We start from the raw sequence: 26,071 nt of genomic DNA, 5'->3' as shown, positions 1-26,071 counted from the left end.
GTGCAGCAGCTGAGAAGGCCCTGTCACCCCAGGTCCGGTGCTTAGTCCTGATGGTCTTCAGAGTGTTGGTGCCGGCATACCTGAGGCAACGGGTTGGGGCGTGGAGGGGGAGGAGGTCTGGAAGGTATGGAGGGGCCAGGTTGTTTAGGGCTTTGTAGGTGGTGAGTAATATACTCTTGAGTTGGTCTTTCTAAACCAACTCAAGAGTATCTGTTCATGTTGGCGGGTCTATTATTTTATGTATCAGGAACAAATATTGATGTTGTTTTATTAAGTGCTCCCCTTTTATACCTAAACCCCAAACTGTTGTAAATATGCTGAACCTGTAGTTCTCAAACTTATCAAACGAAGTTCAACCTCTTTTCAAGCCAAATCGTCCAAGGTTCACCTACAACAATCTACCATGTCAGAGACGCCACAGAAAATGAAATGACCAATGTAGCCTCTATCTACGGACGTTTTACTGTTTTAAGATTGTTCAAGTATTGACTTGAAAACATTTTGTTGGATGTAGAAACTTGTCTCTGTAACACCAGACTGATCACGTGCAAACAGATCCCCTCCGACTGCTGAGCGATCTGACAAGGAGAGAGGGAGGAAGAGAGAGGGGGAGAGAGAATGAGAGAAAGAGAGGAGGGGTGAGAGAGAGTGTGTGATCCACAGCAGTTTATTATTTGAACATGTTTGAAATAGTAAATACACTGATATTTAAACCTGAGGCAAAGGAACATTGTCTCTTGTTTGGCCAGAGAGAGAGAGTGAACAAGCAGCTCCAGTAGCAGGAGAGAGAGGAGGGAACTACACCTGCTGATGTGTCACCTCTTTGTGGTCCTCCATGACAGTATAGTATCACTGGTGCTGAGGATGACCAGGACCATGACAGTCTTGTCTCTCCTCATACTCTGCAGCACCTTAACCCTTGTGTTATCTTCGGGTCGTTCTGACCCATCAGTCATTGTGACCCACCGTCGTATTGCGACAACTTTACCGCATACAAAAACAAAGTGAAGCATTTTCTTTTAACCGTTGGGCTGTCTCAGACCCCCCACATTGCGAAGGTTAAAAGAAAATTATTTTTATTTGTTTTTGTATTGGGTAAAATTGGGTAAACACAACGATGGTTCGTTATGAACCTTTGGGTCATGTGACCCGAAGGCAGCACGAGGGTTAAGAGGATCTCACCCTGCACACACACATACACACACACATACATACACACACACACACACACACACACACACACACACACACACACACACACACACACACACACACACATACATATACAGACACAGAGACACACACACATATACACAGATTTACAGCACTTACACAGTTTAGACTTATCTCTAGTGAGAAACAAATCACACACACCTTCGGCAGGAGTTCAGCCAATGAGCCGGTGATGATGTGCCGTGCCCCGTTACTGCTGGGGTCAGGGTAGCAGAGGTAAAAGAGGAAGGGTCAAGACACTGAGGTCAGTGTGTCATTCTGGAACACACAAAGACCACGGTCAAACTCAGTTCATTCAGTCAGTCTAGATAACAATCAAACACTCAGTAGAGGTTACTTGTCATGTTAGGCTTTCACCACTAAATGTCCCCTTACATCAACACATACATTATTCTGTACACTTGTTAACTGTGTAGTTAGATGTCAGTGGAACATGAATCAAGTCAAATGATTGGGCATTACACTGGACAAGCTTCTATCTCAACACATAGACTGTAACATGGGAACAGGTATGACCAGGATGAGAACATGTTCTGTGTGTGACACCTCAGATCAGCTCCAGGTGGTCCAGTCACTGGTCTGACCTCACCTGGAGTTCTGCCCAGTCACATGGTCAGCAGCAGCAAGGAGAGATCTCAACAAGCTGCAGGTGACTCAAACCAGGCTGCTAGATCAGTGCTGGAGTGTTCATTTCACTGTCAAACATCCACCTTCATTTCTCACAAATAAAGACAATGCTTGTGTGGTAGCTGACTTCATGTTACCAGTGTGCATTGTGTGATGGACCTCAGAGAATGAATATGTAAGTGTGTGCTCTGTATGTGACAAAGAGGGGAACATCCAGTCAGGGGAGGTTTGTGTGGATGTCAGACTCTCTCCAGTTGTCTATGAGTGACGTACAGGGTGTAGTGATTTACTGAGTGATTGGTTTAGTGATGTACAGTCCTGCAGTACAGACAGAGTACAGGGTTCAGGTGGGGTTCAGGCACCAGTTGTATTGTAGGAAACTTGAAAGGTGCAATGACCACTAAGGTTTTTATGGTGCTTCATAAATCGTGGCTTCCCCCTTAGAGGACTTGAATACTGCATGCCTCCACAGACCTGAACACACATGCTCACACATCATGTGTTACTGTGTTCCTGCATATTGTGCTGTTGCTGCCACCCTTCACCATCACTACAGGATGTTGTTAATGCTCTGTGAAGCCTTTTGACTTTGCATGTTAAAAAAGTCTAAAGACAAAGTTTGATGTGCTAAGATTGTGCTATGCTATAGCTGCTCCAAGGCACCATGTTTTCCATATATATAGAACATTTGCCAGTGACAAATCTACAGTATTCCATTGCAACACATGGTTCAGGCAGGCGGACTCAGTAGTAGTGATTACTTAATACTTTATTACACACGATACAATACATGATTTGGCATAATGGTTCTACTCGCAGCGGATCCCTGCCGCACCCAACGGAGACACCGTCTCGACATCCGAGCAGAGAGCAGTCAACGCTTTCCCCCTACGACAGGAACACAGAACCAAGGGTGGAGGCCGGGGAGGCGGAGGCAGCAGATTGAAACAGAGAACATGCTGTGTCGCACTAGCAATGCAGATTGCAGTGATACCCTGTTTAAATAGCCCGCCCAGCTAAGAAGGCGTGCCCCGACTGCGTAATATGACGAGATGCTAGTGACGCGCTAAGGTCTCTGAGTCTCTTGCATGAACCAGCTCTGCCCGATTAATTCAGTACAAGAGTATCTTGACTGAAATGTAGTAATATACGCATGCTCACTCTGCACACACACACACACATAAACACACCATACACACACACTTATATTCACATAACTTCCATTGAACATGTCTCTCTGTCATTCTTCCCTCATCACACACAATTTTTTTATTTTTCTGTTTCTATCTCTTTATCTCTCTCCCATTCACTTACTTCAAAGTAATAAAACCCCAAGTCAGCTGACTTGCTAGATAGAATTCAGTCATGAAAGGGTTAACTTGGTTCAGGACAGAGGACTGGGAGGGGAGGAGCCTCTTATCGTTATTTCACTGAAACGAAACTAAAGTGATTCTAAACTCTCGAAAAAACTTTCTACTTAGTTTAGGTAGACAGTGATTTGGTTATATTATACACAGAGATCATAGAAAACAACATAAGTACCTACAGGTGAGAGCAGAGAATCAATCAGGTGTATCCAATGATGATGTGAAAAGTAAATTGAGACTGTTGCTTGACTCTGACGTTCGAAATACTATAGAACTATACTCTTCTATATGAAGTAATTCTGTATTGTACTATATCTGTCTATGCTATTGCTTATTTAATGAAAGTACATTTTCAACAATATAACATTATAGTTTTGTTCATAGGTTCACAAGATTCATAATTTAACTTCTGGTCTTATTCTAGAAATGGCTTCCTGCAGCAGTCTCCTGTCTGAAGATCAGTTCCAGTGTTCTATCTGTCTGGATGTGTTCACTGATCCTGTCTCTATTCTATGTGGACACAACTTCTGCAAGGCCTGTATCACCAAGTACTGGGACAACAGTGACCTGTGTCAATGTCCCATGTGTAAAATGACTTTTGATAAGAGACCAGATCTCTATGTCAACACTTTCATCTCTGAGATGGCTGCTCAGTTCAGGAAGTCAGAGCCAGTGAAAGCTACCATCAGTCCAGAACTGCGTCCTACTAAACCTGAAGTGTCATGTGACTACTGTACAGGTACCAAGCTCAAGGCCCTGAAGTCCTGTTTGGTGTGTCTGGCCTCTTACTGTGAGACTCACCTGGAGCCTCATCAGAGAGTTGCAGCCTTGAAGAAACACAAGTTGATCGACCCTGTGGAGAACCTGGAGGACAGGATGTGTCAGAAGCATGAGAGACCCCTGGAGCTGTTCTGTAGGACTGACCAGACGTGTGTGTGTCGGTTCTGCACTGAGACGGACCACAAGACCCATGATACCGTTCCTCTAGAGGAGGAGTGTGAAGAGAGGAAGACTCAGATGAAGAAGACAGAGGGAGACATGCAGCAGATGATCCAGGAGAGACTGGAGAAGGTTCAAGAGATCAAACTCTCAGTAGAGACCAGCAAGAGAGATGCAGAGAGAGAGATATCAGACAGTGTTCAGGTCTTCACTGCTCTGGTGCGCTCCATTGAGAGAAGCCAGGCTGAGCTCATTGAGGTGATGGAGGAGAAGCAGAAAGCAGCAGAGAAACAGGCTGAAGGGTTGATTCAAGATCTGGAGCAGGAGATCACTGAGCTGAAGAGGAGAAGCACTGAGCTGGAGCAGCTCTCACACACTGAGGACCACCTCCACCTGCTCCAGAGCTTCCCATCCCTGAGCACCCCTCCACACACCAAGGACTGGTCTGAGATCAGTGTCCACAGTGGTCTGAGTGTGGGGGCAGTGAGGAAAGCTGTGTCTCAGCTGCAGGAGACACTCAATAAAGAGATGGAGAAGCTGCCTGAAGTCAAGCTGAAGAGGATTCAGCAGTATGCAGTGGATTTGACTCTGGACCCTGATACAGCACATCCTAATCTCATCCTGTCTGAGGATGGGAAACAAGTGAGATGTGGAGACATAAGGCAGGATCTCCCTGACAACCCAGAGAGGTTTGATCGTTGTGGCAATGTCCTGGGAAAGCAGGGCTTCTCCACAGGGAGGTTCTACTATGAGGTGCAGGTTGAGGGGAAGACTAAGTGGTATCTGGGAGTGGCCAGAGAGTCCATCAACAGGAAGGGAGCGATCACGTTGAGTCCTGACAATGGATACTGGACTGTATTTCTGAGGAATGGAGATGAGTACTGGGCTCCGGCTGACTCCCCTGTCCTCCTCTCCCTGAGACAGAAGCCCCAGAAGGTGGGAGTGTTTGTGGACTATGAGGAGGGTCTGGTCTCCTTTTATGATGTGGAGGCCTGGTCTCATATCTACTCTTTCACTGGCTGCACTTTCACTGAGAAACTATATCCATACTTAAGTCCCTGTCTGAATGATGGAGGTAAAAACTCTGCCCCTCTGATCATCACTCCTGTCACAAATTGAAAAATAAAGATGTGTAAATGCTGGAGTTCAAATGAAAATTTTATTACAAAATATTAATCTGAACAAAACTGTTGTGAGTTTGCCGCAGACAAAGTAATTTAGATTTTCAAACATTTATAAAAACTCTTTATACAGGGGCAGTGCTCCCCTGGTGGCTTACAGGGTAGAGCATGAACCTCAGACTGAGGCCTTGACTCAGGGTTCAAGTCCAGCCTGGGACATTTCCTGCTTTTCTCTCTTTCTTACTACCTTTCCTGACACTTTCACTCAACTGGCCAAGTTATATTACTGGAGCTCGCGTCTCGCCGGTCTCCCAGCATGCGCAACCCGCCCTCTCCAGAGGATTCAGAACGCAGCAGCCCGCCTGGTCTTCAATCTACCCAGACGCTCCCATGGTACCCCGCTCCTTATCTCCCTCCACTGGCTACCCATCACGGCCCGTATCCGATTCAAGACCCTGGTACTGACCTTCCGAGCGGTGAACGGGACTGCACCTGCCTACATCCAGTCTCTCCTCCAGCCTTACACCCCCACCCGCCACCTACGGTCTTCTTCTGACAACCGTCTGGTGGTCCCACCTCTCAAGAGCGCCCGGTCCCAACCCAAGCTCTCCTCCTGTCTGGCCTCCCAATGGTGGAATCACCTCCCCACCTCCATCAGAGACACTGACTGTCTCCCCACCTTCAAGAAAAGGCTAAAGACGCACTTGTTCCGGGAAAGATTTGTGGAGCAGATGTTAGTTTATTTCCTCCAGGAACACAATGACACTTATTGAGGCACTTGTTGCACTTGTTAGTTAGTTGTAACTGATTTAACTTCTTGTACTCGCTGCGAATTATACTATTATTGCTTGCTTTCCTACAGGTACACTCTTGCACTTTTGAGGTTCATGTTGTTTAATTGTAATTTGTTTAACTACATGCTCTCATGTTTCTTCCTATTGGCACTTATTTGCTTATCACAATGTATGCTCCATGCTTTGGCCGCCCGCAATGTTTTGGGGCTATCTCGTTGTTTATGATTGACCTATGCACTTTTGTAAAGCTCTCTTTACGACGGCTGGAGGAAGACTAACTTACTGGTCAGAACGTTGCTTAACACAACCACTATGAATGGTGTTTACTGTATATGAAATTATGTATTTTATTAAACTTTATCCAATTTACAGCATTAGAAGAAAATCCCATCCTGTCTGAGGATGGGGAACAAGTGAGAGATGGAGACAAAGAGCAGGATCTCTTTTTTTCTCCCTCATTGTCACACAGACTCAAACAGACACAAACACACACATGCACACACGGACACGTGTCACTGTCTAAATGTTATATGATATACAAACACCTTCCTCTGCGGCTTTGGCACATGGAATGATTGCATGTATTGTGAACACGTGTAAACAATGCACATGCAAACATGAACACACACACACTTATTTGGGGTGGTAATGGAGTAGTCCAGCTGTGGTCAAGATTTGTAACTTATTTGTTAATGTGTGATGTTCTAAAGGGCAAAAGTGGTCTGTTTAACGTAAACAGGTTCTGCAGACACTAGCTTTCTCTCGAGTGAAATGAAACAGGCAGATCATCTGTATAATAATAATAATAATTTATATTTCTATAGCGCTTTTCTGAGTACTCAAAGACGCTTTACATGTGCGACGATAAACAAACAATACAACAGCAAAGATATAAGAGACAGAGGATCAAACAAAACAGACAAACAGAAAAAGAAAACTCTGCGAATGAGTCCTGTAGTGGAGGGTAGGGAGCAGGAGTTAGCAGGTGAAGGCGAGTTTGAAGAGGTGAGTTTTGAGGGTTTGTTTAAAAGATGCAATGGTGGGAGCCTGTTGGATGTGGATGGGAGGGCGTTCCAGAGGGAGGGTGCAGCAGCTGAGAAGGCCCTGTCACCCCAGGTCCGGTGCTTAGTCCTGATGGTCTTCAAAGTGTTGGTGCCGGCAGACCTGAGGCAACGGGTTGGGGCGTGGAGGGGGAGGAGGTCTGGAAGGTATGGAGGGGCCAGGTTGTTTAGGGCTTTGTAGGTGGTGAGTAATATACTCTTGAGTTGGTCTTTCTAAACCAACTCAAGAGTATCTGTTCATGTTGGCGGGTCTATTATTTTATGTATCAGGAACAAATATTGATGTTGTTTTATTAAGTGCTCCCCTTTTATACCTAAACCCCAAACTGTTGTAAATATGCTGAACCTGTAGTTCTCAAACTTATCAAACGAAGTTCAACCTCTTTTCAAGCCAAATCGTCCAAGGTTCACCTACAACAATCTACCATGTCAGAGACGCCACAGAAAATGAAATGACCAATGTAGCCTCTATCTACGGACGTTTTACTGTTTTAAGATTGTTCAAGTATTGACTTGAAAACATTTTGTTGGATGTAGAAACTTGTCTCTGTAACACCAGACTGATCACGTGCAAACAGATCCCCTCCGACTGCTGAGCGATCTGACAAGGAGAGAGGGAGGAAGAGAGAGGGGGAGAGAGAATGAGAGAGAGAGAGGAGGGGTGAGAGAGAGTGTGTGATCCACAGCAGTTTATTATTTGAACATGTTTGAAATAGTAAATACACTGATATTTAAACCTGAGGCAAAGGAACATTGTCTCTTGTTTGGCCAGAGAGAGAGAGAGTGAACAAGCAGCTCCAGTAGCAGGAGAGAGAGGAGGGAACTACACCTACTGATGTGTCACCTCTTTGTGGTCCTCCATGACAGTATAGTATCACTGGTGCTGAGGATGACCAGGACCATGACAGTCTTGTCTCTCCTCATACTCTGCAGCACCTTAACCCTCGTGCTGCCTTCGGATCACATGACCCAAAGGTTCATAACGAACCATCGTTGTGTTTACCCAATTTTACCCAATACAAAAACAAATAAAAATAATTTTCTTTTAACCTTCGCAATGTGGGGGGTCTGAGACAGCCCAATGGTTAAAAGAAAATGCTTCACTTTGTTTTTGTATGCGGTAAAGTTGTCGCAATACTACGGTGGGTCACAATGACTGATGGGTCAGAACGACCCGAAGATAACACAAGGGTTAAGAGGATCTCACCCTGCACACACACATACACACACACATACATACACACACACACACACACACACACACACACACACACACACACACACACACACACACACACACACACACACACACACACACATACATATACATATACAGACACAGAGACACACACACATATACACAGATTTACAGCACTTACACAGTTTAGACTTATCTCTAGTGAGAAACAAATCACACACACCTTCGGCAGGAGTTCAGCCAATGAGCCGGTGATGATGTGCCGTGCCCCGTTACTGCTGGGGTCAGGGTAGCAGAGGTAAAAGAGGAAGGGTCAAGACACTGAGGTCAGTGTGTCATTCTGGAACACACAAAGACCACGGTCAAACTCAGTTCATTCAGTCAGTCTAGATAACAATCAAACACTCAGTAGAGGTTACTTGTCATGTTAGGCTTTCACCACTAGATGTCCCCTTACATCAACATATACATTATTCTGTACACTGGTTAACTGTGTAGTTAGATGTCAGTGGAACATGAATCAAGTCAAATGATTGGGTATTACACTGGACAAGCTTCTATCTCAACACATAGACTGTAACATGGGAACAGGTATGACCAGGATGAGAACATGTTCTGTGTGTGACACCTCAGATCAGCTCCAGGTGGTCCAGTCACTGGTCTGACCTCACCTGGAGTTCTGCCCAGTCACATGGTCAGCAGCAGCAAGGAGAGATCTCAACAAGCTGCAGGTGACTCAAACCAGGCTGCTAGATCAGTGCTGGAGTGTTCATTTCACTGTCAAACATCCACCTTCATTTCTCACAAATAAAGACAATGCTTGTGTGGTAGCTGACTTCATGTTACCAGTGTGCATTGTGTGATGGACCTCAGAGAATGAATATGTAAGTGTGTGCTCTGTATGTGACAAAGAGGGGAACATCCAGTCAGGGGAGGTTTGTGTGGATGTCAGACTCTCTCCAGTTGTCTATGAGTGACGTACAGAGTGTAGTGATTTACTGGGTGATTGGTTTAGTGATGTACAGTCCTGCAGTACAGACAGAGTACAGGGTTCAGGTGGGGTTCAGGCACCAGTTGTATTGTAGGAAACTTGAAAGGTGCAATGACCACTAAGGTTTTTATGGTGCTTCATAAATCGTGGCTTCCCCCTTAGAGGACTTGAATACTGCATGCCTCCACAGACCTGAACACACATGCTCACACATCATGTGTTACTGTGTTCCTGCATATTGTGCTGTTGCTGCCACCCTTCACCATCACTACAGGATGTTGTTAATGCTCTGTGAAGCCTTTTGACTTTGCATGTTAAAAAAGTCTAAAGACAAAGTTTGATGTGCTAAGATTGTGCTATGCTATAGCTGCTCCAAGGCACCATGTTTTCCATATATATAGAACATTTGCCAGTGACAAATCTACAGTATTCCATTGCAACACATGGTTCAGGCAGGCGGACTCAGTAGTAGTGATTACTTGATACTTTATTACACACGATACAATACATGATTTGGCATAATGGTTCTACTCGCAGCGGATCCCTGCCGCACCCAACGGAGACACCGTCTCGACATCCGAGCAGAGAGCAGTCAACGCTTTCCCCCTACGACAGGAACACAGAACCAAGGGTGGAGGCCGGGGAGGCGGAGGCAGCAGATTGAAACAGAGAACATGCTGTGTCGCACTAGCAATGCAGATTGCAGTGATACCCTGTTTAAATAGCCCGCCCAGCTAAGAAGGCGTGCCCCGACTGCGTAATATGACGAGATGCTAGTGACGCGCTAAGGTCTCTGAGTCTCTTGCATGAACCAGCTCCGCCCGATTAATTCAGTACAAGAGTATCTTGACTGAAATGTAGTAATATACGCATGCTCACTCTGCACACACACACACACATAAACACACCATACACACACACTTATATTCACATAACTTCCATTGAACATGTCTCTCTGTCATTCTTCCCTCATCACACACAATTTTTTTATTTTTCTGTTTCTATCTCTTTATCTCTCTCCCATTCACTTACTTCAAAGTAATAAAACCCCAAGTCAGCTGACTTGCTAGATAGAATTCAGTCATGAAAGGGTTAACTTGGTTCAGGACAGAGGACTGGGAGGGGAGGAGCCTCTTATCGTTATTTCACTGAAACGAAACTAAAGTGATTCTAAACTCTCGAAAAAACTTTCTACTTAGTTTAGGTAGACAGTGATTTGGTTATATTATACACAGAGATCATAGAAAACAACATAAGTACCTACAGGTGAGAGCAGAGAATCAATCAGGTGTATCCAATGATGATGTGAAAAGTAAATTGAGACTGTTGCTTGACTCTGACGTTCGAAATACTATAGAACTATACTCTTCTATATGAAGTAATTCTGTATTGTACTATATCTGTCTATGCTATTGCTTATTTAATGAAAGTACATTTTCAACAATATAACATTATAGTTTTGTTCATAGGTTCACAAGATTCATAATTTAACTTCTGGTCTTATTCTAGAAATGGCTTCCTGCAGCAGTCTCCTGTCTGAAGATCAGTTCCAGTGTTCTATCTGTCTGGATGTGTTCACTGATCCTGTCTCTATTCTATGTGGACACAACTTCTGCAAGGCCTGTATCACCAAGTACTGGGACAACAGTGACCTGTGTCAATGTCCCATGTGTAAAATGACTTTTGATAAGAGACCAGATCTCTATGTCAACACTTTCATCTCTGAGATGGCTGCTCAGTTCAGGAAGTCAGAGCCAGTGAAAGCTACCATCAGTCCAGAACTGCGTCCTACTAAACCTGAAGTGTCATGTGACTACTGTACAGGTACCAAGCTCAAGGCCCTGAAGTCCTGTTTGGTGTGTCTGGCCTCTTACTGTGAGACTCACCTGGAGCCTCATCAGAGAGTTGCAGCCTTGAAGAAACACAAGTTGATCGACCCTGTGGAGAACCTGGAGGACAGGATGTGTCAGAAGCATGAGAGACCCCTGGAGATGTTCTGTAGGACTGACCAGACGTGTGTGTGTCTCATGTGCATGAGAACAGAACATAAGACCCATGACACTGTCACTTTAGAGGAAGAGTTCAGACCAAAAAAGAATGATCTGTGGAAGATGATGGCTGAGATGAAGCAGATGATTGAAGAAAGATCTAAGAAGGTTCAGGAGATCAAACTCTTAGTAGAGACCAGCAAGAGAGATGCAGAGAGAGAGATATCAGACAGTGTTCAGGTCTTCACTGCTCTGGTGCGCTCCATTGAGAGAAGCCAGGCTGAGCTCATTGAGGTGATGGAGGAGAAGCAGAAAGCAGCAGAGAAACAGGCTGAAGGGTTGATTCAAGATCTGGAGCAGGAGATCACTGAGCTGAAGAGGAGAAGCACTGAGCTGGAGCAGCTCTCACACACTGAGGACCACCTCCACCTGCTGCAGAGCTTCCCATCCCTGAGCACCCCTCCACACACCAAGGACTGGTCTGAGATCAGTGTCCACAGTGGTCTGAGTGTGGGGGCAGTGAGGAAAGCTGTGTCTCAGCTGCAGGAGACACTCAATAAAGAGATGGAGAAGCTGCCTGAAGTCAAGCTGAAGAGGATTCAGCAGTATGCAGTGGATTTGACTCTGGACCCTGATACAGCACATCCTAATCTCATCCTGTCTGAGGATGGGAAACAAGTGAGAGATGGAGACATAAGGCAGGATCTCCCTGACAACCCAGAGAGGTTTGATCGTTGTGGCAATGTCCTGGGAAAGCAGGGCTTCTCCTCAGGGAGGTTCTACTATGAGGTGCAGGTTGAGGGGAAGACTAGGTGGTATCTGGGAGTGGCCAGAGAGTCCATCAACAGGAAGGGAGCGATCACGTTGAGTCCTGACAATGGATACTGGACTGTATTTCTGAGGAATGGAGATGAGTACTGGGCTCCGGCTGACTCCCCTGTCCTCCTCTCCCTGAGACAGAAGCCCCAGAAGGTGGGAGTGTTTGTGGACTATGAGGAGGGTCTGGTCTCCTTTTATGATGTGGAGGCCAGGTCTCATATCTACTCTTTCACTGGCTGCACCTTCACTGAGAAACTCTATCCACTCTTCAGTCCCTGTCTGAATGATGGAGGTAAAAACTCTGCCCCTCTGATCATCACTCCTGTCACACAGTGAAAAAAAAGATGTGGAAATGCTGGAGTTCAAAAGAAATGTGATTACAAAATATGAATCTGAACAAAACTGTTGTGAGTATGCTGGAGACAAAGTCATTTAGATTTTCAAACATTTATAAAAACTCTTTATACAGGGGCAGTGCTCCCCTGGTGGCTCACAGGGTAGAGCATGAACCTCAGACTGAGGCCTTGACTTGATGTTCCAGTCCAGCCTGGGACATTTCCTGCTTTTCTCTCTTTCTTAGTACCTTTCCTGACACTTTCACTCAACTGGCCAAGTTATATTACTGGAGCTCGCGTCTCGCCGGTCTCCCAGCATGCGCAACCCGCCCTCTCCAGAGGATTCAGAACGCAGCAGCCCGCCTGGTCTTCAATCTACCCAGACGCTCCCATGGTACCCCGCTCCTTATCTCCCTCCACTGGCTACCCATCACGGCCCGTATCCGATTCAAGACCCTGGTACTGACCTTCCGAGCGGTGAACGGGACTGCACCTGCCTACATCCAGTCTCTCCTCCAGCCTTACACCCCCACCCGCCACCTACGGTCTTCTTCTGACAACCGTCTGGTGGTCCCACCTCTCAAGAGCGCCCGGTCCCAACCCAAGCTCTTCTCCTGTCTGGCCTCCCAATGGTGGAATCACCTCCCCACCTCCATCAGAGACACTGACTGTCTCCCCACCTTCAAGAAAAGGCTAAAGACGCACTTGTTCCGGGAAAGATTTGTGGAGCAGATGTTAGTTTATTTCCTCCAGGAACACAATGACACTTATTGAGGCACTTGTTGCACTTGTTAGTTAGTTGTAACTGATTTAACTTCTTGTACTCGCTGTGAAATATACTATTATTGCTTGCTTTCCTACAGGTACACTCTTGCACTTTTGAGGTTCATGTTGTTTAATTGTAATTTGTTTAACTACATGCTCTCATGTTTCTTCCTATTGGCACTTATTTGCTTATCACAATGTATGCTCCATGCTTTGGCCGCCCGCAATGTTTTGGGGCTATCTCGTTGTTTATGATTGACCTATGCACTTTTGTAAAGCTCTCTTTACGACGGCTGGAGGAAGACTAACTTACTGGTCAGAACGTTGCTTAACACAACCACTATGAATGGTGTTTACTGTATATGAAATTATGTATTTTATTAAACTTTATCCAATTTACAGCATTAGAAGAAAATCCCATCCTGTCTGAGGATGGGGAACAAGTGAGAGATGGAGACAAAGAGCAGGATCTCTTTTTTTCTCCCTCATTGTCACACAGACTCAAACAGACACAAACACACACATGCACACACACGGACACGTGTCACTGTCTAAATGTTATATGATATACAAACACCTTCCTCTGCGGCTTTGGCACATGGAATGATTGCATGTATTGTGAACACGTGTAAACAATGCACATGCAAACATGAACACACACACACTTATTTGGGGTGGTAATGGAGTAGTCCAGCTGTGGTCAAGATTTGTAACTTATTTGTTAATGTGTGATGTTCTAAAGGGCAAAAGTGGTCTGTTTAACGTAAACAGGTTCTGCAGACACTAGCTTTCTCTCGAGTGAAATGAAACAGGCAGATCATCTGTATAATAATAATAATTTATATTTCTATAGCGCTTTTCTGAGTACTCAAAGATGCTTTACATGTGCGACGATAAACAAACAATACAACAGCAAAGATATAAGAGACAGAGGATCAAACAAAACAGACAAACAGAAAAAGAAAACTCTGCGAATGAGTCCTGTAGTGGAGGGTAGGGAGCAGGAGTTAGCAGGTGAAGGCGAGTTTGAAGAGGTGAGTTTTGAGGGTTTGTTTAAAAGATGCAATGGTGGGAGCCTGTTGGATGTGGATGGGAGGGCGTTCCAGAGGGAGGGTGCAGCAGCTGAGAAGGCCCTGTCACCCCAGGTCCGGTGCTTAGTCCTGATGGTCTTCAGAGTGTTGGTGCCGGCAGACCTGAGGCAACGGGTTGGGGCGTGGAGGGGGAGGAGGTCTGGAAGGTATGGAGGGGCCAGGTTGTTTAGGGCTTTGTAGGTGGTGAGTAATATACTCTTGAGTTGGTCTTTCTAAACCAACTCAAGAGTATCTGTTCATGTTGGCGGGTCTATTATTTTATGTATCAGGAAAAAATATTGATGTTGTTTTATTAAGTGCTCCCCTTTTATACCTAAACCCCAAACTGTTGTAAATATGCTGAACCTGTAGTTCTCAAACTTATCAAACGAAGTTCAACCTCTTTTCAAGCCAAATCGTCCAAGGTTCACCTACAACAATTTACCATGTCAGAGACGCCACAGAAAATGAAATGACCAATGTAGCCTCTATCTACGGACGTTTTACTGTTTTAAGATTGTTCAAGTATTGACTTGAAAACATTTTGTTGGATGTAGAAACTTGTCTCTGTAACACCAGACTGATCACGTGCAAACAGATCCCCTCCGACTGCTGAGCGATCTGACAAGGAGAGAGGGAGGAAGAGAGAGGGGGAGAGAGAATGAGAGAAAGAGAGGAGGGGTGAGAGAGAGTGTGTGATCCACAGCAGTTTATTATTTGAACATGTTTGAAATAGTAAATACACTGATATTTAAACCTGAGGCAAAGGAACATTGTCTCTTGTTTGGCCAGAGAGAGAGAGTGAACAAGCAGCTCCAGTAGCAGGAGAGAGAGGAGGGAACTACACCTGCTGATGTGTCACCTCTTTGTGGTCCTCCATGACAGTATAGTATCACTGGTGCTGAGGATGACCAGGACCATGACAGTCTTGTCTCTCCTCATACTCTGCAGCACCTTAAGAGGATCTCACCCTGCACACACACATACACACACACATACATACACACACACACACACACACACACACACACACACACACACACACACACACACACACACACACACACACACACATACATATACAGACACAGAGACACACACACATATACACAGATTTACAGCACTTACACAGTTTAGACTTATCTCTAGTGAGAAACAAATCACACACACCTTCGGCAGGAGTTCAGCCAATGAGCCGGTGATGATGTGCCGTGCCCCGTTACTGCTGGGGTCAGGGTAGCAGAGGTAAAAGAGGAAGGGTCAAGACACTGAGGTCAGTGTGTCATTCTGGAACACACAAAGACCACGGTCAAACTCAGTTCATTCAGTCAGTCTAGATAACAATCAAACACTCAGTAGAGGTTACTTGTCATGTTAGGCTTTCACCACTAAATGTCCCCTTACATGAACACATACATAATTCTGTACACTTGTTAACTGTGTAGTTAGATGTCAGTGGAACATGAATCAAGTCAAATGATTAGGCATTACACTGGACAAGCTTCTATCTCAACACATAGACTGTAACATGGGAACAGGTATGACCAGGATGAGAACATGTTCTGTGTGTGACACCTCAGATCAGCTCCAGGTGGTCCAGTCACTGGTCTGACCTCACCTGGAGTTCTGCCCAGTCACATGGTCAGCAGCAGCAAGGAGAGATCTCAACAAGCTGCAGGTGACTCAAACCAGGCTGCTAGATCAGTGCTGGAGTGTTCATTTCACTGTCAAACATCCACCTTCATTTCTCACAAATAAAGACAATGCTTGTGTGGTAGCTGACTTCATGTTACCAGTGTGCATTGTGTGATGGACCTCAGAGAATGAATATGTAAGTGTGTGCTCTGTATGTGACAAAGAGGGGAACATCCAGTCAGGGGAGGTTTGTGTGGATGTCAGACTCTCTCCAGTTGTCTATGAGTGACGTACAGAGTGTAGTGATTTACTGAGTGATTGGTTTAGTGATGTACAGTCCTGCAGTACAGACAGAGTACAGGGTTCAGGTGGGGTTCAGGCACCAGTTGTATTGTAGGAAACTTGAAAGGTGCAATGACCACTAAGGTTTTTATGGTGCTTCATAAATCGTGGCTTCCCCCTTAGAGGACTTGAATACTGCATGCCTTCACAGACCTGAACACACATGCTCACACATCATGTGTTACTGTGTTCCTGCATATTGTGCTGTTGCTGCCACCCTTCACCATCACTACAGGATGTTGTTAATGCTCTGTGAAGCCTTTTGACTTTGCATGTTAAAAAAGTCTAAAGACAAAGTTTGATGTGCTAAGATTGTGCTATGCTATAGCTGCTCCAAGGCACCATGTTTTCCATATATATAGAACATTTGCCAGTGACAAATCTACAGTATTCCATTGCAACACATGGTTCAGGCAGGCGGACTCAGTAGTAGTGATTACTTAATACTTTATTACACACGATACAATACATGATTTGGCATAATGGTTCTACTCGCAGCGGATCCCTGCCGCACCCAACGGAGACACCGTCTCGACATCCGAGCAGAGAGCAGTCAACGCTTTCCCCCTACGACAGGAACACAGAACCAAGGGTGGAGGCCGGGGAGGCGGAGGCAGCAGATTGAAACAGAGAACATGCTGTGTCGCACTAGCAATGCAGATTGCAGTGATACCCTGTTTAAATAGCCCGCCCAGCTAAGAAGGCGTGCCCCGACTGCGTAATATGACGAGATGCTAGTGACGCGCTAAGGTCTCTGAGTCTCTTGCATGAACCAGCTCTGCCCGATTAATTCAGTACAAGAGTATCTTGACTGAAATGTAGTAATATACGCATGCTCACTCTGCACACACACACACACATAAACACACCATACACACACACTTATATTCACATAACTTCCATTGAACATGTCTCTCTGTCATTCTTCCCTCATCACACACAATTTTTTTATTTTTCTGTTTCTATCTCTTTATCTCTCTCCCATTCACTTACTTCAAAGTAATAAAACCCCAAGTCAGCTGACTTGCTAGATAGAATTCAGTCATGAAAGGGTTAACTTGGTTCAGGACAGAGGACTGGGAGGGGAGGAGCCTCTTATCGTTATTTCACTGAAACGAAACTAAAGTGATTCTAAACTCTCGAAAAAACTTTCTACTTAGTTTAGGTAGACAGTGATTTGGTTATATTATACACAGAGATCATAGAAAACAACATAAGTACCTACAGGTGAGAGCAGAGAATCAATCAGGTGTATCCAATGATGATGTGAAAAGTAAATTGAGACTGTTGCTTGACTCTGACGTTCGAAATACTATAGAACTATACTCTTCTATATGAAGTAATTCTGTATTGTACTATATCTGTCTATGCTATTGCTTATTTAATGAAAGTACATTTTCAACAATATAACATTATAGTTTTGTTCATAGGTTCACAAGATTCATAATTTAACTTCTGGTCTTATTCTAGAAATGGCTTCCTGCAGCAGTCTCCTGTCTGAAGATCAGTTCCAGTGTTCTATCTGTCTGGATGTGTTCACTGATCCTGTCTCTATTCTATGTGGACACAACTTCTGCAAGGCCTGTATCACCAAGTACTGGGACAACAGTGACCTGTGTCAATGTCCCATGTGTAAAATGACTTTTGATAAGAGACCAGATCTCTATGTCAACACTTTCATCTCTGAGATGGCTGCTCAGTTCAGGAAGTCAGAGCCAGTGAAAGCTACCATCAGTCCAGAACTGCGTCCTACTAAACCTGAAGTGTCATGTGACTACTGTACAGGTACCAAGCTCAAGGCCCTGAAGTCCTGTTTGGTGTGTCTGGCCTCTTACTGTGAGACTCACCTGGAGCCTCATCAGAGAGTTGCAGCCTTGAAGAAACACAAGTTGATCGACCCTGTGGAGAACCTGGAGGACAGGATGTGTCAGAAGCATGAGAGACCCCTGGAGCTGTTCTGTAGGACTGACCAGACGTGTGTGTGTCGGTTCTGCACTGAGACGGACCACAAGACCCATGATACCGTTCCTCTAGAGGAGGAGTGTGAAGAGAGGAAGACTCAGATGAAGAAGACAGAGGGAGACATGCAGCAGATGATCCAGGAGAGACTGGAGAAGGTTCAAGAGATCAAACTCTCAGTAGAGACCAGCAAGAGAGATGCAGAGAGAGAGATATCAGACAGTGTTCAGGTCTTCACTGCTCTGGTGCGCTCCATTGAGAGAAGCCAGGCTGAGCTCATTGAGGTGATGGAGGAGAAGCAGAAAGCAGCAGAGAAACAGGCTGAAGGGTTGATTCAAGATCTGGAGCAGGAGATCACTGAGCTGAAGAGGAGAAGCACTGAGCTGGAGCAGCTCTCACACACTGAGGACCACCTCCACCTGCTCCAGAGCTTCCCATCCCTGAGCACCCCTCCACACACCAAGGACTGGTCTGAGATCAGTGTCCACAGTGGTCTGAGTGTGGGGGCAGTGAGGAAAGCTGTGTCTCAGCTGCAGGAGACACTCAATAAAGAGATGGAGAAGCTGCCTGAAGTCAAGCTGAAGAGGATTCAGCAGTATGCAGTGGATTTGACTCTGGACCCTGATACAGCACATCCTAATCTCATCCTGTCTGAGGATGGGAAACAAGTGAGATGTGGAGACATAAGGCAGGATCTCCCTGACAACCCAGAGAGGTTTGATCGTTGTGGCAATGTCCTGGGAAAGCAGGGCTTCTCCACAGGGAGGTTCTACTATGAGGTGCAGGTTGAGGGGAAGACTAAGTGGGATCTGGGAGTGGCCAGAGAGTCCATCAACAGGAAGGGGAAGATCAGAGCGAGTCCTAACAATGGATACTGGACTGTATTTCTGAGGAATGGAGATGAGTACTGGGCTCTGGCTGACCCCCCTGTCCCACTCTCCCTGAGACAGAAGCCCCAGAAGGTGGGGGTGTTTGTGGACTATGAGGAGGGTCTGGTCTCCTTTTATGATGTGGAGGCCAGGTCTCATATCTACTCTTTCACTGGCTGCACCTTCACTGAGAAACTCTATCCACTCTTCAGTCCCTGTCTGAATGATGGAGTTAAAAACTCTGCCCCTCTGATCATCACTCATGTCACACAGTGAAAAATAAAGATGTGGAAATTCTGGAGTTCAAAAGAAAATGTGATTACAAAATATTATTCTGAACAAAACTGTTGTGAGTATGCTGGAGATAAAGTAATTTAGATTTTCAAACATTTATAAAAACTCTTACTACAGGGGCAGTGCTCCCCTGGTGGCTCACAGGGTAGAGCATGAACCTCAGACTGAGGCCTTGACTCAGGGTTCAAGTCCAGCCTGGGTCATTTCCTGCTTTTCTCTCTTTCTGACTACCTTTCCTGTCACTCTTTCATGGTCTGTATCAAATAAAGGCAAATAAATATAGTAAATAATCATCTTAAACCAGGAAATCCTGTCCAGAATCCAGTAATAATAGGTTTTATGAAATATGGCAATGAGATGTCACCTAAATGTACCAGTGAACAAATGAAATCAAATGACCTCAAATGCAATAAATTGATATAAAACCTCATTCAATCCTTTAAAAAAACTATTTTGTACACTACCACAATCAGTGAAAATCACAAATCACCTTTGAGAATGTCTGTTTAGTTTAGAAAACCTCCAACATGATGCCTGTATTCAGGGCCAATGTACAAACACACAGTTGTGTTTCAGGTTCACACTAGTTCTGTTCAAGTTGGAAATGCTCTGAAGAGCATAAACTCTTGCTTTCTCTCACTGCTTCGGCCAGTGTGTTTAAGTTGTTTAGGTTAATCCACATATTTAACATTACAAACAAACTCAACAGGTCAGTCAACTAGACATTCACTCAGTGGCGGTCCTAGCACATTTGGCGCCCGGGGCTAGGTTCTCCACTGCACCAGAGGGCGCCAAACACAAAATGCCAGAAAATGCCTCCCCTCTCTTCGTGCCACCCCGGGCGGCTGGCTGGTTCGCCCGTGCCTAGAACCGCCCCTGCATTCACTCATGACCAACAGAGTCACTACCCCTCTCTCTCATATTTGACACACACACACACACACACACACACACACACACACACACACACACACACACACACACACACACACACACACACACACACACACAGACACACACACACAAGCTCTTAATATACTTCAAATTCTACATGTTTCCATAGATTCTGCCTAAACAAATAGATTCCTGAAATAATTTGATGACAAATATGTCCTATAATCATCAAAATATGTCCTCCTACAATCAACCTTGAACTCATACAAACACACACCCACAGAGATCACAGACTGTCTTCAGTATCGGCATTGTTATCCCCCTCAACTGTCTTCATAGTTAACCCTCATCATCTGTGAACATAGACAAACGGTTGTGTTTTGTGTGGGTGTGTGTATAGTGCATTATTCTTGTGACACCATCTACTACAGCAAGACTAACAGCAGGCAAAGCTAAGACAGAGGACAGTTGAGATATGATGTTTGATGTGAGGTGTTAATGTCACAGATGCCAGTTGGCCAGCCTATGTTTGTCTGCTATTTCTGTAGTACATTTTAGTGGGGTTTGATTATGATTTGAGATGTTTTTGTTTGCTGTGGTTATTTACGTTGTGGTGATTTCATATTGTTTGCTGTGACTATTGCATGGTATCATGTGTGTGCTGTTGTTATGATATGTGCAATGCAGTGTTTGGAGACAACAAGGATGGGGAGAGTAAACTCCCCAGCTGACAGTGATGCAGCCCATCACTCTTCATCACTTCTTCCACTGATTGGTTGGCCAATGGCCAATAGCAGGGGCTCCTTTAAAAAGGAGCAGGGACTAAATGGAGGGGAAAGAGCTTCATTCTAAAAGTACGCGTTTACGATCGGATGGAGGGAACAGCTGGATTCCGCTGCCCGCAACTAGACTCACAACCGCGGCTTGGCTGTCCGACGAACCTACTGCAGCAACGACTGCTGACGCCTAAAGCGGGCTCGCTCCACGCGTCGCAAGAGGTGGAGTGGAGTGGGGATAGAGACAGATTCAAGGAGTCGAAGAACAGGTTCAGCAAGGCGGTGAGAGAGGCTAAACGGCTGTACTCAGAGAGACTAAAACACCAATTCTCTGCTAACGACTCTGCTTCTGTCTGGAGAGGGCTCAGGCAGATTACTAACTACAAGCCAAGAGACCTTCCAGCTGAACGTGCCCGACTCAGGTGGATCACAGACTTCCTGTCCGACAGGGCTGCGTCCTTTCCCCTCTGCTCTTCTCCCTGTACACCAACAGCTGCACCTCCAGTCATCCATCCGTCAAACTCTTAAAGTTTGCATATGACACCACCATCATTGGGCTCATCTCTGACGGGGACGAGTCTGATTACAGGTGGGAAGCTGACAACCTGATGACCTGGTGCAGCCAGAACAACTTAGAGCTCAATGCTCTTAAGACAGTGGAGATGGTTGTGGAAGAATACAGCCCCACTCACCCCCATCACCCTGTGTGACTCCCCAGTCAACACTGTGGAGTCCTTCTGCTTCCTGGGCACTATCCTCTTCCAGGACCTCAAGTGGGAACTGAACATCAGCGAGGACCCTGAGGCGAAAGAGGAAGATTGTGGCCGACTCCTCCCACCCTGGACACTCTGTTCCAGTCACTCCCCTCCGGCAGAAGGCTGTGGTCCATCAGGACCAAAACCTCACGCCACGAGAACAGTTTCTTTCCGTCTACTACTGGCCTCTTCAATAAGGCCAAGGACTCCCACTGACAATTAACTATTATCTATTATTAGTCCATCAGTATGTGTTGATATTGTTGCGGTGGTTGTTGTGATGATGAAATACTGGTGAGTATGCTGTCATGGTGATGGGAAACTGGTGAGTATGCTGTCATGGTGATGATCAAATACTGGTGAGCATGTTGTCATGGTGTTGGAAAACTGGTGAGTATGATTGCTTTATTCTTACTTCCTGTCAGCAATGTAGGAGTGTGTGGTCAGGAGTGCCCACTAGATGGAGCCCTGCTCAAGGAAAGGTGTTTACTGTATCACAAATTGTGTATTTTATTAAACCTTATCCAATTTACAACATTGAAAAAGAGTCAACTAGATAGACAGATATGGTGAGTCTCCTGACATGGGAGAGGTATTCAGACTGCTAGGCTGTCCACTTCACACTACATTTCCCATGATGCCTCAGGCTTTCTTCACAGGTAAACCCGGCTGCACCTTCACCTTTATATAACACACCAAGCCTACTTACTCAAAACATCATAGGTCACACCTATGATAAGCTAACATATAATATAATAAACCTCCTAAATATACAAAATAATAAACAATACAGTATACTAAACCTATAATACACAATCCTATACTAACCTCATAACCTATACTAACCTAGAGACAAGTAGGGTACAATTAGTGCAATATTTCTGATTGTGCCACCAACAGCTGAAAGTGCAACCAGTAGCTGAAGTGACAGCGTGTAAAGTGACTAGTGTGAGTGTCGACAGTGTCCATATCAATGTTCATTCAGGAGCCTGATGGCCCTTGGAAAGAAACTGTAGTCCAGTCTGCGTCGCCTGCCAGAAGGAAACAGGGTAAAAAGACTGAAGGATGGGTGGTAACAGTCTCTTAGAATGCTGCCAGCTTTCCTGAGGCATCGTGTGTGGTAGGTGTCCTGAAGGGCTGGGAGAGTCCTGCCGATTATGAACTCAGCAGACCTGACCACACTATGTAGGGCCTTGTGGTCCCTGTCTGTGCAGCTCCCATACCACACTGTGATGCAACCAGTCAGTATGCTCTCTATGGTGCATCTGTAAAGTTAGTGAGGATGACTGTGTCCATGCCAAACTTCTTCAGTCTCCTCAAGAAGAAGAGGTGTTTCCGGGCCGCTTTGACCACCTTGTCCATGTGAGCAGACCAGGTGAGATCATTGCTGATGTTCACCCCGAAGAACCTGAAGCAGCTGACCTTTTCCACATCGGATCCGTTGATGTGTAGAGGTGCATGCTCCTCCTCCTGAGGTTATTAAGAGATGTCATTGTCCTGACACCATGATGTCAGGGTATCAATCTCCTCTCTGTAGGCTGACTCGTCACTGTCAGAGATGAGGCCCACAATGGTTGTGTCGTCAGCAAACTTAACAAGGAGGTTGGAGCTGTGCTTTGCCGCACAGTTGTGAGTGAACAAGGAGAACAGGAGAGGGCTGAGCACACAGCCCTGGGGGGTGCCTGTGTTGGTGATCAGTGTGGATGAGGTGCGTTCACCGATTCTCACCACCTGTGGCCTCCCATTCAGGAAGTGGAAGATCCACTTGAAGAGGGAGGTGCTTAGTCCCAGGTCCACAAGCTTGGAGACAAGTCTGGAGGGGATGATGGTGTTGAATGCTGAGATGTACAGCATCCTCACATACGTATTCCCTTTGTCCAGGTGGGAGAGAGCGTTGTCAGGGCGATGGCATCGTCTGTAGACCTGTTTACCGGTATGCAAACTGCATAGGGTCAAGGGTGGGGGGCTGTCAGTAATATTAATCTATCAAGCATTGCACAGTCAGTCGGTTGTAGCGGGGTTTGCTCGAACAAGTTTAAGAAAGATTCATTGCGGCCGGCCCACAAGGAGACAAAAACATCATACGCCATTGTGCTACAAAGTTTGTCTGCTAGCATGTTGTGCTAGCTACCTATTTAAACAGAACCGCTCGACAGTCATCGGTTAAAACAAAGGCATACAAATGTCCCATGGCTCTTCTTCATTGGCTCCCTTGCATAGACCTGGCACGCGTGTGTGCGTGGAAATTTACAGAGTTCTCTGACCCTAGGCTTGACCATATGATTCACTCAGCACAGATAAGGTTAACACATTTATTGTACCTCTAGTAAGATAATGGTCAGCCTAGGTCAGTTTGTTTACGTAAGCCTAGTGTTACCCAGAGTTCATGTTGGGAGAGGGCTCTCTACTGACAAGGAATGCTCAACACAGAATCATTCTTATTACAGGATAACAGTTACATTTTTAACTTTTCTAACAGGGGCAGCGAGGAGCAGATGAATGATTTGACTAGCCGCTCGAAGTACTTCATGATGACAGAGGTCAGTGCTATCGGGCGATAGTCGTTCATGCAGGTGACCTTGGTGTTCTTGGGCACAGGGATGGTGGTCCTCTTGAAGCAGGTGGGGAGTACAGACAGGCTGAGGGAGAGGTTGAAGATGTCACTGAAGACCCCTGCTAGCTGGTTAGCGCAGCCCCTGAGGGCCCTACCTGATATGCCGTCTGGGCCAGGTGCCTTGCGAGGGTTGATATTTTTGAAGCAATGCCTCAGCTCAGCTACAGTTAGTGTAGGCTCACCACTGGCTAGGCCTTCAGGTAGCTCCACTGCAGGGGGGTCACTGTCCCTCTCAAAGCGAGCGTAGAAGGCATTCAGCTCGTCTGGCAGTAGGCCAGAGGACTGGGTCTCACTGTAGCCTCTCCCTCAGAGTCAGGGTCAGAGCCATGGTAGCTGGACTCCACCTTGGCCCTTTAAGCCCTTTTCGCTGCTTTGATGGCCTTCAGAAGGTCGTATCTAGCCTTGCTGTACTGATCAGGGTCCCCAGAGTTAAAGGCGACAGACCGGGCTCTCAGGTTGGCCCGGACCGCGGCACCAACCCAGGGCTTCTGATTGGGGACGGACCGGACAACCTTCTTGGGGACGACATCATCGATGTTCACAGACATTGAGTTCTCGAGGTGTTTCTGAGCCCATGCAATGATTTCCATTATAGAATCATGGCTGTTTTTGATGCAGTGCCGCCTGAGTGCCTGAAGATCACAGGCAAGCAGTATTTATTTTCCCCCTTCTCCCTTACACAGAAATTTCTCCAGATTCTCAGAACTATTTTGTTATATTATGTACTGTAGATGATGAGATATTCAAAGTCTTCACAATTTTACGTTTAAGAACATTATTCTGAAATGGTTCCACGATATGTAGATGCAGGTTTTGGCAGATTGGTGAACCTTTGCCCATCTTTACTTCTGAGAGACTCTGCCTCTCTAAGATACTCTTTTTATGCCCAATCATGTTACTGACCTGTTTGCAATTAACCTAGTTAGTTGCTAAATGTTGCTCCAGTTGTTTATTTTCAGTAACACTTACTTTTTCCAGCCTCATTGATGCAAGTCATTGCTGTAATTTATGGCTACATTGTTTACTGATATTTTATAGATGTATTTGCTCCATCCTAAGCATGAAAAACATTTACAAATTTGACTTCCAAACCTCATAGAAACAGTGGGAGGAGTTGAGCAAAAAACAAAAAAAACAATGGCAATACCTCAAGAGAGAAAGAATCATATATAATCAATGATCAGAATGTGTGTGCAAGTGTTAATGTGTACTGTATGTGCGTGTGTGTGTGTCCACACCCATAGTGCAAACATAACCGGGCTCAACAACAGAAACCAGGAGGCTTTTCCAGAAAGCAGGTGTTACAACATAACCAGGTAAGTTAACGCTCCAGCTGACACACAATGTTGCAGCAACTTACAGGCAATGTTGCTACAACGCTGGCTGTCAGATGAGGAGTTAACTTACCCGGTTATGTCGCATAACCTGCTTTCTGGAGTACCCCCCTGCAAGGATGAGAACATGAGATGAGCAGATAATCTCTCTCTCTCTATCTCACTCTTTATCTCTGTATATAGTGCTCACTGATCACCCCCCTATACATTCAGTTATTACTGGTCTAGTCAGTAAAAGGAACGTCGTTATTCTAAAAGCAGAACTAGGTAGGAGGAGCATTGTTAACTCAA

The 26,071-nt window shown here is 45.5% G+C and overlaps 3 protein-coding genes and 1 long non-coding RNA gene across 4 annotated transcripts; 3 read left to right on the top strand and 1 right to left on the bottom strand.

The window, feature by feature from the left end:
* Positions 1–3,296: 3,296 nt before the first annotated feature.
* LOC134006855 (E3 ubiquitin-protein ligase TRIM39-like) lies at positions 3,297–6,444 on the top strand. Its single transcript, XM_062445935.1, has 2 exons — positions 3,297–3,408; positions 3,652–6,444. The coding sequence occupies exon 2, from the start codon at positions 3,654–3,656 to the stop codon at positions 5,283–5,285; it is 1,632 nt and encodes a 543-aa protein (XP_062301919.1). The 5' UTR covers positions 3,297–3,408; positions 3,652–3,653; the 3' UTR covers positions 5,286–6,444.
* Positions 6,445–10,485: 4,041 nt separating this feature from the next.
* On the top strand, positions 10,486–13,636 carry LOC134006850 (E3 ubiquitin-protein ligase TRIM39-like). Its single transcript, XM_062445927.1, has 2 exons — positions 10,486–10,597; positions 10,841–13,636. Exon 2 carries the CDS (start codon positions 10,843–10,845, stop codon positions 12,472–12,474), a length of 1,632 nt encoding a protein of 543 aa, XP_062301911.1. The 5' UTR covers positions 10,486–10,597; positions 10,841–10,842; the 3' UTR covers positions 12,475–13,636.
* A 630-nt stretch (positions 13,637–14,266) lies between these two features.
* LOC134040632 (uncharacterized) lies at positions 14,267–15,366 on the bottom strand. The gene is made up of 3 exons (XR_009932899.1): positions 15,156–15,366; positions 14,842–14,929; positions 14,267–14,468 (listed from the first exon to the last, which is right to left on the bottom strand). It is a non-coding gene; the product is annotated as an uncharacterized LOC134040632 (long non-coding RNA).
* A 2,034-nt stretch (positions 15,367–17,400) lies between these two features.
* On the top strand, positions 17,401–20,063 carry LOC134040540 (E3 ubiquitin-protein ligase TRIM39-like). Its single transcript, XM_062486475.1, has 2 exons — positions 17,401–17,512; positions 17,756–20,063. The coding sequence occupies exon 2, from the start codon at positions 17,758–17,760 to the stop codon at positions 19,387–19,389; it is 1,632 nt and encodes a 543-aa protein (XP_062342459.1). The 5' UTR covers positions 17,401–17,512; positions 17,756–17,757; the 3' UTR covers positions 19,390–20,063.
* The last annotated feature ends 6,008 nt before the right edge of the window (positions 20,064–26,071 follow it).

The sequence above is a fragment of the Osmerus eperlanus genome, chromosome 20 (assembly GCF_963692335.1).
Source record: "Osmerus eperlanus chromosome 20, fOsmEpe2.1, whole genome shotgun sequence".
Classification (NCBI taxonomy): Eukaryota; Metazoa; Chordata; class Actinopteri; order Osmeriformes; family Osmeridae; genus Osmerus; species Osmerus eperlanus.
Note: the sequence above shows the minus strand (reverse complement) of the source record. Positions and strands in the feature narration are given on the sequence as shown.